General features: G+C 42.5%; 2 protein-coding genes across 2 annotated transcripts in view; one reads left to right on the top strand and one right to left on the bottom strand.

Annotated features, from left to right (window-relative positions):
• The window catches only part of MTCH2 (mitochondrial carrier 2), a 53,494-nt gene that overhangs the window by 1,471 nt on the left and 35,928 nt on the right, over nt 1–16,095 (top strand). Inside the window, exon 2 of the mRNA XM_088448666.1 lies at nt 14,923–15,007. Within this exon, the coding sequence (XP_088304792.1) occupies nt 14,923–15,007 (85 nt within the window). The remainder of the gene's footprint in view (nt 1–14,922; nt 15,008–16,095) is intronic.
• On the bottom strand, nt 9,809–10,435 carry LOC148504682 (phospholipase A2, minor isoenzyme-like). Its single transcript, XM_088448631.1, has one exon. It carries the CDS (start codon nt 10,433–10,435, stop codon nt 9,809–9,811), a length of 627 nt encoding a protein of 208 aa, XP_088304757.1.

Here is a 16,095-nt window from a genome sequence, read left to right as displayed (position 1 = left end):
ACATTTGTATACGTATGTCTAATCAATGCTTGGAGTTTGTCAGAATTTGTGGGTTTTTGTTTGTCCACCCGCCTCTTGAGGATTGACCACGGGTTCTCAAAGGGATTAAGGTCTGGGGAGTTTCCTGGCCATGGACCCAAAAATGTTGATGTTTTGTTCCCTGAGCCACTTAGTGATCACTTTTGCCTTATGGCAAGGTGCTCCATCATGCTGGAAAAGGCATTGTTCGTCACCAAACTGCTGTTGGGAGAAGTTGCTCTTGAAGAATGTTTTGGTACAATTCTTTATTCATGGCTGTGTTCTTGGTCACCTTTGGAACTCTCTCCCTCTCCCCATCAGACTCTCCACCTCTCTACAATCCTTCAAACAGGCTGTCAAGACCCACTACTTCATCAAAGCCTTCCAGCTCTCATCCTAACCCACTACTCCATGCTCCCTGCCTACCCCATCTGTGTCACGCCCATTTGTCTGCACTTCCCCTTTAGAATGTAAGCTCTTGCAAGCAGGACCCTCTACCCTCTTGTGCTTCTCCTTACTTTATTTTTATCTACTTCCCCACTAGGACACCTAAAGCTTGCTTATACTCTGTTGCTTATTTGGGTGTTTATGGTCACCAATGTATATTATACCTGTTCTTGTCCTCCATTGTATTTGTATTGTACTGTTAGTCATTTTTTTGGTTATGTACTTTGTAAGGCGCTGCCGAACACTTGTGGCGCCATTTAAATAAAAAAAATAATAATAGGCAAAATTGTGAGTGATCCCACTCCCTTGGCTGAGAAGCAACCCCACACATGAATGGTCTCAGGATGCTTTACTGTTGGCATGACACAGGACGATGACTTTTGGAGGATGGCCTGGTGTCAAGAAGGGCAGCAAATAAGCCACTTCTCGACAGGAAAAACCAAGGACAGACTGATATTCTGCAAAAGGTACAGGGATTGTACTGCTGAGGACTGGGGTAAAGTTATTTTTCTCTGATGAATCCCCTTTCAGATTGGGGCATCTGGAAAAACGCTTGTCCGGAGAAGGAAAGGCGAGCGCTACCATCAGTCCTGTGTCATGCCAACAGTATAGCAAGAGGCGGGTGGACAAATAATAACCCACAAACTCTGACAAACCCCAAGCATTGATTAGGCAAGAATGGGCGGCCATCAGTCAGTATGTGGCCCAGAAGTTGAGTGACAGCATGCCAGGGCGAACTGCAGAGGTCTGGAAAGAGAAAGGTCAACACTGCAAATATTGCCTCTTTGCATCAACTTAATGTAATTGTGAATAGAAGCCTTTGACACTTATGAAATGCTTGTAATATTACTTCAGTATATCATAGTAACATCTGACAAACAGGTCTAAAAACACTGAAGCAGCAAACTTTGTGAAAATCAATACTTGTGTCATTCTCAAAACTTTTGGCCATGGCTGTACACTGGCATTTCAAGGAGGGGTAGATGCAGTTGGTTGTGGGTTGACCTGAGTGGTACGTCCCCTCCCCTGTGAAATGGGCTATGAGCTTTTCATTTAGAGACCCGTGAGCAGCCCCAAGGCAGCATTTAACGCTCATTTCTGCTCTCCCCTCCAGAGGTCTCAGAGCACTGATTAAAAAAAGAGGGGTGGGAAGTCCCATTGTCAACATAACTATTATATTGTCACTAAAGAAATTGTGATGGAAACTTCTCTGGGCCATTTTAAGTGGAGAAAAGCACCTGCCCAGGGCCAATGTGACAGGTGACACCAGCTATTGGCTGCTACAGCGTGCTCTGTACAGTGTGTTTCTCTCACTATGGGCCCTGAAGTTTTAAAGTAATTTAGTGAAATGTGACAGACATACCGTGGTCTATAAAAACATGAGGAAGTCATAGCAAGTGTTGAAAGTATTTGCCATTCGCATCTAGGCCAGCTGATCATGCACGCGGGAAGTGAAGGCCAGCTGATCACCACCCTAGTCAGAAACGCAGTCCAAAATGCAAATGGGGGAGACGCACCAACTATCAGCGAGGATGGCAGCTGTGGCACCACCTTTGGAGCCACTGCTGCTAGTCGGTAGGTATTCCTGCTTCTGCCAGTGGTGTTGTGTACTGAGGCGTCCACATTCATCGTGTCTGTGTGTTACATACTCATAAGAACCTTAGTCGACTCAGTTTACCGATACGTCTGGACAATAAATACGCGTTGTTTAGCTGTGTACCGGTTGATATCTGCACGTAACACACAGACACCAGGTGGGGCTGTGTCAAAATCATTAAACTACGTCCGATACTTTAAACGTTACAAAAACTTTTGGGGCCTTTAGCAAGTGAAACACCCTGTATTGTGGGGTGGGGGATTCTACTTTTTAGAGAGTTGGTTGCTTTGTAGAGTGACATAGCAGTAATTGAACACCTATCTTTTGCAGCTAGTGAAGCAGTTCAGTGACTGCTGTGCTCCACATTACACTGACTGATTTGTGATAACGGAGTGAGATTAACTCATAGATCTCCATTGTGGGCTGGATGTGCCTTCCCCATGTGTCTCTCACATTGGCATGGCTGGCTCTACTGCTTATAAATTTCTTTAATAATGGCACATAAGTATGTATTCATGTAAAGGTTGAATTGGCCGTTCTAAAGGTCTATTTTTATTTTTTATCGATTTTAAAATTGATCAACATCAAAGTTGTTCTGGGCTAAATCACACATTTACAAATACTTAAAAATCCAAATCAACAATTATCTTTTAGTAAATGTGTGCTTTAGCCCTAGGAACGCAACATCGATGTTGATTGATTTTCATTGATGTTAAATCAATCAAAATCGACCTTTTGTAAAAAATACCCCCCATAAATCCATCACCTTGTGAGTGGCTGACAGGCAGTCCATGTTGCCAGTCAGAAATTTATGTATTGGGTGCAGTTGGGTAAGTTCTATTATTGCCCAGCACTTTTTGTTACAGTGCAATGGCGTTTTGTGACGATTAGGAATATTTTTGTCGAATTTCTAATACCCTGAGAGGGATGTGTTAACCTTGCTGTCTATTTGACTGCTACATATCGTCTTCTGTCTAGCGATGTGCAGTTCGGTTCTACTCTGTTCCGTTTGGATCTGAAAAACAGCATCTTATTGGCTATCTGACTCGTGTGTTTTAGATAGCCAATAAGATAAATCCGAACTGGTGCTAATTTGGTGGAAAGGAGTAAAACCGAATGGAATCGGTATGAATGACCTCCGGACGAGAGCCAGGCGGTTGAAATCCCGACGCCGGCAGGCCAAACAGCGGAGATCCCTTCGGAGGTGAGTAAACTACCTAACCCTCCCCCCCTACCCTCCTTTAGGGATGCCTAACCCTAACCTCCCTCCTGGTGTGCCTAAACCTAACCCCTTCCCTCCCTGCACCCTAAACTTAACCCTCCCTTGTGGGTGCCTAACCGTAACCCCCACCCCCTCCTTCCCTAGCCCTCTTGGTGGGTGCCTAACCCTAAATCCGCCCTTTCCCGTGGCTATGCGGACGCGTGGACCGTACTTGCCTCGTTCGGTCCCGCGTCGTTCTAGGTTTCGGCGTCGGTATTTCAAAGCCTATCAATCCCTAGCCGGTGTTCTGCCGTCGGGATTGTACGTCAGCTGGTTGCATGACTGCATCCCGAACCGAACTGCACATTTCTACTTTTGTTAGGTATAGACGGTTTACAATCATGATTGGCCACACAGGCTGATATTTATTCATTTATTCATTTATTTTTGACCGCTTTCTGCTCCCTTCTTACCAAGAAAAATCTGTCAGGTCTGATCAAATCGCTATAGTATTAAAGACACGGTCGGTAACCTAGTTTTAAACCCCAGCAATGTGCTTACACATTAACAAAATGTGGGAAAGACATATCCAATTCATCTGAACTGTTTATAAAATCGTAAGCTGGGCATACATGGTGTAATGCGACAGAGGATCAGATGTCCGACATATCGGGCGGTTCCCACAAACTGGTGGCTGACTGCCCCATATGCCGGCTCCCCCCATCCCCTACCCACATAGCGCTGCATGAGATCGTACATCGCATCCCTGGTTCGACTGATCCTGCAGTAAGATCAGGGGGTGCGATGTACGGTCCCCATGGGTGCGCGCTCTGTCTGACATCAAGGTTATACACTGGTACGATTTGGCTGCTATATCGCACAATCAGTCGGATCAGCTACCTTATCGCACTGTGTATGGCCCGCATTACACAGGTAACCAGGGCTCAAGGCAAAGAATGAGATTCCATCCTCCATTCTGGCACAGTTTATAAAATGAAACCAGACTACTGGTTGCTATAGGTAACATCATTTCTTGCTCACTGTTCTTTTCCCTCTAATCACTGCTCAGTTTTGATGGCCATTTTCCCTTTTTATACAGGATAGCGCTGAATGTTTTCTCTCTGTTCTCTTTTCCTCATAATAGCGTTGTGCAGTAAGGAGAAAGTATAAACTAATGAGAGGAAACAGTCACTGCTGGTGTTGGGGGCCGAGGATGAAAGAGGGGCAATGATCACCTCATTGTGACAAGATGATGATGTCAAGCTCCACCCCCTTCCAGTCGATTCACACATTAAACTAAGAGCCATGGTTGGGCACTTTTCGTGCCCAATCTCCCCTATCCTGGAACCTAAAGACTTGAGGGCACTCTTGTGTGAAAGAGTAGAGACCCTCTTTCAAACTAATATGCTCCCTCAGTAGTTATTGTCAATTAGTCCCTATATTACAGAAAGTGTTCAAAGATATGGGATGGGGGGGGGGGGGGGGGGAGGAGAGAGGTTCTTGTATTCAAATCTTCAAAAACAATGCAGAGAAGTCCTAATTTTAAGCATTACTTTGTCTAGTTTTCAAATGGTATGCTCTGTTGGGCTACGTTATTGTTACAGTAATATGCATTGGATTAATGCAACAGCAAGAATCAAAGTATTTCTGGGTGGTGGCTAGAAGATATTACATACTTGCTTTTAGTTCTTCTTTTTCTAATTTTAATTAATAAAAAATAACACTTTTTTTTTTTTTTTGCCCAGTTTCGTTAGGTATTCTCTGAAGTGTGAGGAGCTATAAACAAGCTAATGGTGGTTTCTGAAAATTTTAGATCTTCAGAGGAGGAAAAAAAAAAAAGTTGTTTATAATGCATAATAATAAAATTACTGACATTTATGGTGGAATGTAACCAGCTAAAAAAGTGCCAAAATAGGCTCAGCACAGGGATGAGGCAAGCCTCAGCAGCAAAGGGGTTAATTAGCCACCCTAGTGTCATATGTACAGTGCAATAGCGGCATGTTATGTCTGTAATCATGGTGCGATAGGCACCTTGCGCTGCGACAGCTGACATATCGGGTGGTTCCCACGCACAGAGCGATCCACTGCCCGATATGCTGGCACCCCTTATGTGCAGCTTGTAAGAACTGGAGGTGTGATCCTACAGGAGCGCACACTGGGCGATATCATGCCCACACGCGGTACGATATAGCAGCGATATCGTACCAACCCGCTGGAGCGGCTGCTATATCGCACCATGTATGGGCAGCATTAGGGTGGGATGTGCTAAACTCCAAAATGCAGTCAAACCTTCTAAAACCTCAATTCTTTGTATTTTGCCAAAATCCCCCCTATATCCGCTGCGGACCGCCGGCACTGCAGCCCCCATCGAATTCTATGGGGCTGAGATGTGCCGTTATGCGTCAAGCTCAGGAAAGCCAAACTTTCCGGAGCTTGTGTTCTATAGGCAACACAATCTATAGGTGACGTTACCTAGAGAAGCCGACGGGCTTCTTTCTGCAAAATTCCCAGCGGTTTGCGAATGTGCTGGTCGGCATGCGCGATAGAACCGCCAGGTCATAAATCCGAAAGTCCTCTTTTTTTCCCAAGGGATGGCTTTAATTTGTGTTAATAAATGCTGATATGCATGTGATTAGGGTCAGGATGAATTGCATATAGATATATCCTGCCTTTACTCTGATAACAGATTACGTTGACCTTTTAGTTTCTAAACTGAAATTAAAATTTAAATTTCCTGAACATATTCAGATATTTGCCCTTTGACATCAGTATATAGAGCTGTATATGTTGCTATGTGATTGGTTATGTGCTACTGACTGTAGGCCCTGTTGTGTGTGTATACAGTATGTGTTTGGCAGTGGATAGGGAGCGCATCACAGCTGGGTGTGGTTTCTGCAGATCAGGGCAGAGAAATTAATGTTGCTGGGTGCAGGGTGTAGTAGTTAATACTGAAACTGGCAAATCCAGCCTGGCATAGGGACATTTCTATATGCCAGGGATTTTACAGCAGATTAAACTCCATTCCAGGAGAGTGTTTATAGGTTTTGTCACCGAGCCTACAAGCTAATGATTATCTCTGCTCTTGTATGAAAGTCCACGTATATATCTTGTTAAAGGTCAGGTCTCCTGCAGTCATTGATCCAGTCCTGACATGACACATCCTATAACTTGTCATAATGTGATCATAAAAGAGAACTACACTGCATGGACTGAACAATGTATGAATGCGCTGTGGCAGATATAATAATCCCCTTCATTTAAGGCTAATGAGTGGGGGGGTTTTTTATTAGTATTTTCAACAAAAATCCCTCAGTCATTTTAACCATGCTTACGTCACCCTGTATCACCTGCCTCTTCTGTAGTGGGGTACCTGGCTTTGGATGGAGTTTCTGCCACTGCTATTACTTTTAACTGTAGATGTTGTGACACTAAGAGCCGTATTCAATTTGAGCCGAGCCGCGATACTTTTTCTCGGCCCGGATTTTTCGCCTGCGTAGTAGGCAGAAAAGTATCGCGCGTGTGCACGCTATACCCCTTATTCAATTTGAAAGTATGCCAAAACGGCACCCGGCGAAAATGAAACAGGCGGAAAGTACTGTCAGGTTTCAGGAAATCAGCCTGACACCCCCCAAAAGATGCTCTGACATGGGGGTTCACTATGGGTACCCCCGAATAGCCCTGCTGAAGGTATTTCGGTTTTTTAAACTGGCTCAATAGGTGCCGTTTTGCGTTTTTCTGTAAGTGGTGAAGAATAGTATTTTTTTGGTTAAAATAACTATTGCCAGCAAATTTGGGGTACTTGAAAATGGGGGTCAGCATATTTAAAAGTTGCTAAAGTGAAGTTGAAAAAATTGTGAAAAATCCACCTGTCGCACCTGCAATCAAAAAAACACCTGGGGCATACTTGGGGACCCCCCGCCCCCCAGAGTCAAGTTCGCTAGATTTTAACTTTGTCCCCCAACTTTTTTTTTATCCCCCTTTTTCAAAGTAATTTTTTGGGGTGTCCTAAAGTGTTTTGTTTTTTTTGACACCGTTTGCCTTTGGGGGACTGTCTGAAGGCTGCAGGGTGGTTCCTGCAAAGTTGCACCCCAAATCCCCAATTCTGCACTTTTTTCTGCCTGCTATTCATAGGCGAAATTTTTTCGCCTGGTACATTGCATTTCCGCCTAGGCGGAAAGTCTTTCAAATTGAATACTGGGTAAAAGCAAAACAGGCGAAAATTATGTCATCAGTAAAAAAATATCGCGGATCCGGTCTTTTCGCCTCAAATTGAATACGGGCCTAAGTGACGGTGCATTTGTCCGACGGGCTTGCTTCCCCTAATTGCTATTATTGCCCTCAGCCGGATTGTCATCAGGGATGCCGAACACGCAGAAGAGGGACCTCTCCAATTCAGATGAGAGGATTGGGAGTTAAGCTTTAGAAATGTTATATTTGATTAGGTCTTTTAAGATCATTGCTATAAATACTGTATCTTTTAAGTGACCCTGTGTGTGATTTAATATTCTGAGCAATAAACTGTTCAAGCAGCACACTAAAATATGTAGGGAGTAAGCGAAATAGATCACCAGCCATGGCCGCCAAGAGAAATGCCGGGCTCCGCTATGACAGAGGTACGGCCGCACAGTGTGGGTGTTTGGCCACGTCATATTGTGAATTCTGAGACCCCTTTGCAGAAGTGAAGTTCACATTGATTCAGTCCTAGTCACCACACAATGCATTGTTTTTGAACCATTATTCTTGGTGAAGTCCATGTCGCAGATACTCCAGCAATTTTTAAAAGAGTCATGTATTCTGTAATTGTTATGTTCTGCTTTTTCAGACACAAGTGGTTACATTGTTTTTATCTGACTGTGCCATGTTGGGAAACAATCCTGGAAGTAACATTACAGAATGTTGTTAACCTAAACCTGCCAGCCTTTTGCAAACTGCAATTATTTATTTACAAAAGTTACTTTACACAACAAAAAACCCTTTACAAATTCTTTAACCAATCTTTATTAATAGAAGTATACGTGTAACAAAGTGCAAAACTACAAACAAGTTTATATTTGGTTAATTGCTATTTAACTTTATAAGTGAGGAATTGGATAACTCAAAGTTTTCTACAATTGAAATTAGTCTCCCCATCTCTATTGCTACCCGGATTGGTGTTTTATTAATACAATGCTGATCGAGCACTGTGCAGCACCGGTCTTTGAGGTTTATGTATCAAACAGTGGAGAAGTTGCCCACAGCAACCAATCAGCTCCTGCCTATTTTATAGACTGTGTTTGATAAATGCTACTTCAAAGCTGGCTGCTATGGGCAACTCCCCCACTGGTCCACTTCCCCACTCTTTTCTTGATACATTAACCCCTCTGTTCCTACTCCATGCACAGCAACAGCTTTGTTGAGGCTGCAGACCTGGGTTTCCATGCTTCTAATACACTGTAATGAGCTATTTGTGAACGATTTCAATTATGACAGGTTACTTTATATTAGAGAAACAGAAGATGTGCATGGAAAGGTGGATCTACAGTCCATGTGAGTGACTGACCAGGAGCATAAAGATGTGCAGAATCTGCAAGCATGAATACACAAAGTAAATGCATCGGGGGGTTTTTTGGAGTGGGACGGTGTGATACATTTATTTAAATCACTGGAGAACTTTTTTTTTTTTTTATAATTTGTGGATCAACCCATATTTTATGGGACCAATAAAGGATTTGCTTTTTTGTGTTTTTTTTTTTTTGCCTACAGCGGGTTGGGTATGAATAGCCGGCAGCTGAATTGCTGCTGATTCAAATCGACCCCGAAGGTCCAGAATCCCAGGTTAAGTGTAATACTTACCCCTATACTTACTTTTGGGATGGCGGGGGTCGGGATGCTGACGTTTGGATCCTTATCTCTTCAGGATAGCGGCGTTTGGATTCCGGCATCGGTGTATCGACACCCAGTATCCCGTCCGCCGGGATGTTAAACGTATCACGGTACAACAACTCGTGACATCACTGAAACCCGTCTTAGGCTATACTTGTTCAGGATTAGTTCTTACTGATTTTGTTGCAAACGTCTTCCCATAAGCAGCATTTTTGTGTTTTTTTTTTTTTTTTTTCAGACTGATATTAATCATTCTACAAATGTGCCCCAGTGTTTTGTACCATAGAAACCTCTGCCACATTCATATGATGTATGAGCGGAGGCTTTGGAATTCACTGTGACATCCACCCCTACCTACCCCTGTCTTCACGTGACATGCTGAGAGCCTTCCCTCCAGAGAGGCATTGAAAGGAGATGGATATATGCGCATGTTTCTAAGATTATTACTATGTGGGATTGCTGCTTTTAAGGGAATTCACAATTGGTAATTTGGTTAAATATCCTATATTATATAGTACAATTACTGCCGATTGGAACCTACATCTCCATGCACAATATTCGTTTAATTTTTTTTTTATATGTAAAGATGGTATTAACATGGAGAAGCACCCCGTTGTATAGTAGTGAATGGTACATTTTTCTATATCTGTGTTCTCTCCAGACAGCGATTTTATTTAAATCCATTATGGTGACCCCCTTAAATCTTTAGACTTCTCAGTCTTGTTCCTCTTCTTCATCCATCTCTTTTTCCTGCTCCAGGCTGTCTTACCAGTGCTGGTCTGGTTCTGTGCCCACTGTAAGACGGCTGTCACATTTGGATGGAGTTGTGGACAAGTATCATGGGGACCAACGCACATATCCTTCTTGCTGTAGAAGAAATGTTTTTTCTTGGGCTTTGCCTTCGTCAGACACTCGGCAAAGTGTCTGTCGCACTCGCACGCCATCCTCCCACACACGGTGGGTGACCTGCATTCAGTGTGTGACCGGCCACACGCGAACTGGTAAAACTGCCACTTAATCTTGCTGTGGCACTGCAGATCAAGCCTCGAATAACGGTAACAACAGTCGTGCTGGAAACAGCATCTGTCCACATCATCGACTGCACTGCCCGAACCTCCAGTGCCGCAGTAACACCCATACAGGTTGATGCCCAACAAAGGCACTTTAAGCCTATTTCTATAACACCAAAGTGTTACTACCAAATCCAACACCCCACGTTTTTGACGAGCAAGGTGGTTGCTGCAATTGCAGATCATCTGATACCGGAGACAGCTTGTATAGACCAAGATGAAGAGCACAAGCTTTTTCATGGCCAATTGCCGGCACAATACAGGATCTACCTGTGGAGACATAGATAAATGTTCCAATTCTGCCTATATAGAGTAACAGACCCCCTATTACATTGGTTTTACAGCTTTTTCATGGGTGGACTTTCAGTACCATTTATTTTTTGTTACCCTTAAGTGACAGGTGAAATGATTGCTATTTATATAATATTGCTGGGATTGAGCACCCCGGGTGTGCTATTTAGTAATGTAACACACTGTACCTGCTGCTTGTGTCCTCTCAAAGTTCTCCTCTGATGCTTCTGCTGCTGTCTGCCGTTAAGTTGCTTTAATACAGTCCTTATGCAGAGGATGTCGATGTGGTGGAAAGTAGTGTAGGACTTCCCGAGGCTTTAACCCATCTACCACTGAATGTGTTTTGCAGACTTGTAACCGATTCCTAAGCATTTCTTTCGTGATAGACTGTAAATCTAAATGAAAGTAGTTAATTAGAAGTTACTTCCCGCGAAAGGGTTACCATGATGGTTTTTGTTGTGTGTGCGTGTCCTATTGGCAGGTGGCAGAGTGACTAAATATAACATGCTTGCTTTTCATACCCATCAATTACATATATTTTGGCCTGAGACCCTACAGACATTCATTTGAAGAATTACCATGTTTGTATAACTATTTGTAAGCTTAAATGAGTCCCTTATGTTAAGAGAACTGATTCTTGCTATGTTTTTGGAAAGTAGATGTCAGGTGACTGTACACCTCTTGGTGTGTAATAGAACTAGAAAGGTTTGCACATCGTTTGGTGTGGTCCGATGCAGGCCGGTGTCTTCCAGCTGTTGAGTGTAAACTCCTGTAATGAGCTGTGATTAGAAACAGCAGCAGCCAGTTGCTGAAACTGCTCTTCATCCCATCTTACTACTGTTATATACAGTCAGTGGGTGTCTAGCACACAAGTGGCTGTTGCTGATGACCATTCATGTAACCAGCCTGTTGCGGGTGCATGGCTCCATATCTAATACAAATTGGACATCTCTGGTTGACTTGCTGACAAATGTGTAACACCTACTTCGGAGTGGGTTTGTAGGTGCACCCATTGGTGACATGGGAGAGTTATAGTCACCAAGGAGGCGTAGTCAGACTGTTGCAGTTGATAAGTTACGATCCGTAAGTGACGTTTGGGAGAGAGGAGGCCTCTCAGAGCTTTAGGTAGTCCCACCCCCCCCCTTCCCTTCAGCAAGGGAGAGCGAGGCAAAGCAGTGGCAGCTGATGTCAGAAAGAGGCAAAAGTGTGGGGTGCCTCACCTAAAAGGGGGAAGCCTTTATTCAGGAGTTCGTAAAAGCAACTTGTTAATGGGGAGAGCCCCATGATAAGTTTGAAGTCTAACTAAAATTAGAAGTGATTGGCTAGTGCGGAGCCATTCATATTAAAGAGCTGAAGTGCAAGTTTATGTATCAGACATTGTTTCTACTTTGGGTGGCTGGGGGGACACGGCCCACTGATGATGTAGCAGCTGGAAATAGATTAAGGTCCGCATTTAATTAGGAGCGAAAAGTCAGCTGCCGGATTTTCGGCGTCTTCGCCTTTTTTCTGTGCAAAAATGTATCGCGCTCGTCCCACAAATCCCCGTATTCAATTCCAAATCGGCGAAAACTGGACCCGGCGAAAAGTAAATGAGTGACAAGTGCTGTAATTTTGGGGGAATCAGCCCGACACCCTCCAAAAGATGCTCTGACATGGGGATCACTATGGGTACCCCCGAATTGCCCTGCTGAAGATATTTGGGGTTTAAAACGGGCTCAATAGGTGCTAAATAGCGTCTTTGCATAAGTGGTGAAGGTTTTTTTTTTTTGTTGAAAATAACTCCCAAATTTGGGGTACATAAAAATGGGTGCAAGCATGGTTTTAATTGGCTAAAGTGTTAAAAAGCGCTAAAAACGCACCTTCAGCAATCAGCTAAAAAAAAAAAAACCTGGGGCATACTTAGGGACCCCCCCAAAGTCTATTTTGATAGTTTTTGAATTTGTACCCCCCACTTTTTCATAGTGCTTTTTTGTTGGTGTCCTTTGTGGGTTTTTGGGGTTTAGCATCAGGGGGAGGCAGAAATGCTAACCACTACACCATCTGTGCTGCCCACTATATTAGGAGCATTTTACAATATGTATAATAAATCTATAATAGAATTCCCTTGGCAATCCCACATAAACTATCCCTATAAAGATAATCACCAAACATCTGAAAAATATTTTTTTGTCTCCATAGTTCATACACAGCCCTATGGAGTACATTTCCCCATAACAGTTCCAATAAAACCTTATAATAAATAAAGATAATATCATTATTACCAGTTATTTATAAAGCTCACACATATTCTGTAGTGCTTTACAGAGTATATTAAAAAATATATTAAAATTCTATAATAGAAATCCCTTGGTAATGCCACGTAAACCATCCTTACAAAAATAATCACCACATGTTCAAAATGATGATATCCAAAGGGTGCAGGGTGGTTCCCGCAACATTGCACCCCAAAACCCCAATTCTGCACTTTTTCCGCCTGGTCTTCATAGGCAAAACTTTTATTTTTTTGCTGGTTACAAGGCGCAAACTTTTCGCACCGGCGAAAAGTCCGACTAATTGAATTAGGAGAAAAGTGGAATCGCCGAAACTGACTTTTCGTATTCAATTAGCAGCGAAAATGCCCATTTTTTTCTCCCACTATAGGCGAATACGCAATTGGTGAAAAAAAACAGGAGAAAAGTTCTCCATCCCAGACCAGGCGGAAAAAAAAAAAAAAAGCAAAATCCTTTTTTTTTTTTTTTTTTTTGCTAAAAATGTGGGGATTTCTTTCAGAACCCTTTGGACATCCCCATGAATAAATGACCCCCAAAAAACCGCAACTTTGAAAACCGTAAAAAACTGTCTGCTGTGACTGCGTGCGATGTTTAAAATACTTCACATCCATATTGTCACCCGAAAAATCTGACCCAATACATTAAAACCATTTTCAACGCTTTGGGGGGGTTTTTTTACCCAAAATTTGCACGGTCGTTTTTCGCCATAGTGCGCAACTTACGAATTTTTTGGGGATCATTTATCATTAGGGGGGTGTACAAAAGGGTTCTGAAAGAAATCCCCACATTTTAGGCAAAAAATAGGGATTTTGCATTTTTATTTTTTCGCCTGGTCAGGGATGGAGAACTTTTTTCTCCAGGTTTTTTTTTTTTCTGGCCAATTGTGTTTTCGCCTGTTTGGCGAAAAACGGCCGTTTTCGCCGCTAACTGAATACGGCCCTAAGTGTTGTGTAGAACTACAGCTGCCATATGGACCTGTGTAAATGAAGGGTAGAAATACAGGCAGCAGCATCAAAGGGTCAGTTGGCCAGGTCTTCCTGAGTGTGTAATGTAACCAAACCATAATGACCTACTCTCCCGGAATCGGTTACTCGCTGTCTGCTGATGCCCCGGTTTGTGAGGCAGAGAACTGCGGCTTTGTATAGTGGGGGTGGTTTCTACCTGACTGCGACACACACCGAGAGCTAGCCCGGGACAACGATGGGTGGTCCATCACCAATGCCCTTTGCACCACACGTCTGAAGAAACCGCCGATGAGCCTGAGGCGGAGAAACGCGTCACGTGCTCACCTGCTGACAAGGCTACGAGTCTCCGGGTTGCCGTTTTGCCACGACTATTTCCCTGCTGCATTTGGAAAAGAAACAGCGAATGGTAACAATACTGCTGGCTTGTGCACTTGCCATGGAGCATCGCATTTGATATAAGGGATACTACTGTGGTGAAAAAAAGAGTGGGGTATATACAAAAACTACCCACCAAACATGCATGTTGTTCAAAACCACTATCGGAAACCCATCTTGAGACTCCATAGCCTCACTATAAACAGTGTTTCAATGGGACGTATACACAGTTTTTTGTTCTATTTTACAGTGGAACTGCTGCTCATTATAAGAATAGGAGATGTCACATACACTTACTATTTCTTTGAGAGTTGAACTACGAAGTACGGAGCTTTTCCAAACAAATATAAAGCCTATATTTCTCTCGGGATGGAGTCACAATTGTGACAACTGTATTCATCAGTTTTTCTCCTGTTTTATGTTGCTAAGCAGCATTGAATTATGCTCCATAGGAGCTTACGGTATACACTATTCATGCTATCTAACATTGTATCTATTTTGTGTGGTGTATACTGATCTTTGTGTCCATATATTAGGTAGTTTACACTCTACTGTTTATTTATTACTTCAGTCATCATTTAGGTATCTTTATTTTTAATTTATATTTACCATGTATTTTTAATATTATTGTGTGTCTCCTGGTCTTTCAGTGATGATGTGATCACTACATGTTTTATGTTTATACACTATTAAACCTATTACCTATTGATTAGCGCCCTCATATTTTTTCTTTTTTTTTTTTTATATAAAACTAAACGCATTGCTGAGTGTTGTGGCTGCCGTTAATGAGTTACTGCGGTCATTAATTCTGCTGCTCTTATTTTAGGTGGGACATGAGCCGCTGCCGCCAACTTTAGGAAGAAACCTCTTTGGGCGCCAGGTGTACCAGCTCCCAGGCCTTTTCGCTTATGGTAGGTGTCCTTGCCCAGCGCATACTTGTTTTATGGCTTCATACAGCATTACAGGAACTGTCAGGTTAATGACCATTGTCTGGATTATATTCTTCCCACTACAAATGGGAAATCGGGGAGAATAGTAGTGACTTAGAGGGATATGTGTTACACCTTTATAATAGCAACTAATTTCTCGCTAGCATTTGTCAAGTGCATTCTATAAACTGATAGGTGGAAGCTGATTGGTTGCTGTGGGCAACTTCTCCACTTGCCTACTTCAGTCTTTAGATTACTTTTGATACATCTCCCCCTTTAGTGCTTAAATGTGACGGCAATTCAAATACAAAGAAGATGTTGATTCCCCAATTTATATTGTACTGAGCATTTTGTGCTTATTTTTCTGCTGCCTTATACTCTCTGGGGGACATGTAAAAGTGCCATTGTGCAGCTAGATCCAAAGCTGCTTTTTTATTATATAAAGTAAAAAACAACCTGGTTTTGCCTTTAAAAATATTGCAGAAATACATCTGATCACATCCCCAACCCAGTGTTAAACATTCATTTTAACATAAACGAAACGCATGAAACCGGAAGTGAAAATAAAAAAAATGTTCATTATCTTTGTAACTTGCAGTGCAGGGAGTTCATTTGAATACTACTTTTTTTTTTTTATTATTTATTTTTCATTTGACTGTATTAACATGATTGAAAACTTCCATTCATTGCAATGGGAATGCCTTGTAAACGCCATGAGATGTGGCCAGGAAGCATTTCCACATCTGATTACATATGCCCTTGGCTTTAGCAAAATGACCACTTCTTGTTTTGACAAATACATGTTTATAAAAAAAAAAAAAAATAGGCTGATCTCACTGGTTAATGCATTTCAGAAGGGTGCGTACATTCAGTGCTGTTTAAACACATTTTTACATATGTAAAAAAAAAAAGTCAAACACCAGTTTGTATGTCCTCTTTTAAAATGATGACATACTGTACCCTGGTGGAGCACTGCAGCATTAAAACCATAGTTGTCCTGGCCGCCTGCCAAATTCATTGTCGTGGTGAATACGAAGCTACAGATTGTCTTTTGAAACTCACTTAAGGCA

This window comes from Taudactylus pleione, unplaced genomic scaffold (genome assembly GCF_031769625.1).
Source record: "Taudactylus pleione unplaced genomic scaffold, aTauple2 ptg000462l, whole genome shotgun sequence".
NCBI classification, from domain to species: Eukaryota; Metazoa; Chordata; class Amphibia; order Anura; family Myobatrachidae; genus Taudactylus; species Taudactylus pleione.
This window is presented reverse-complemented; position numbering and strand designations above follow the sequence as displayed.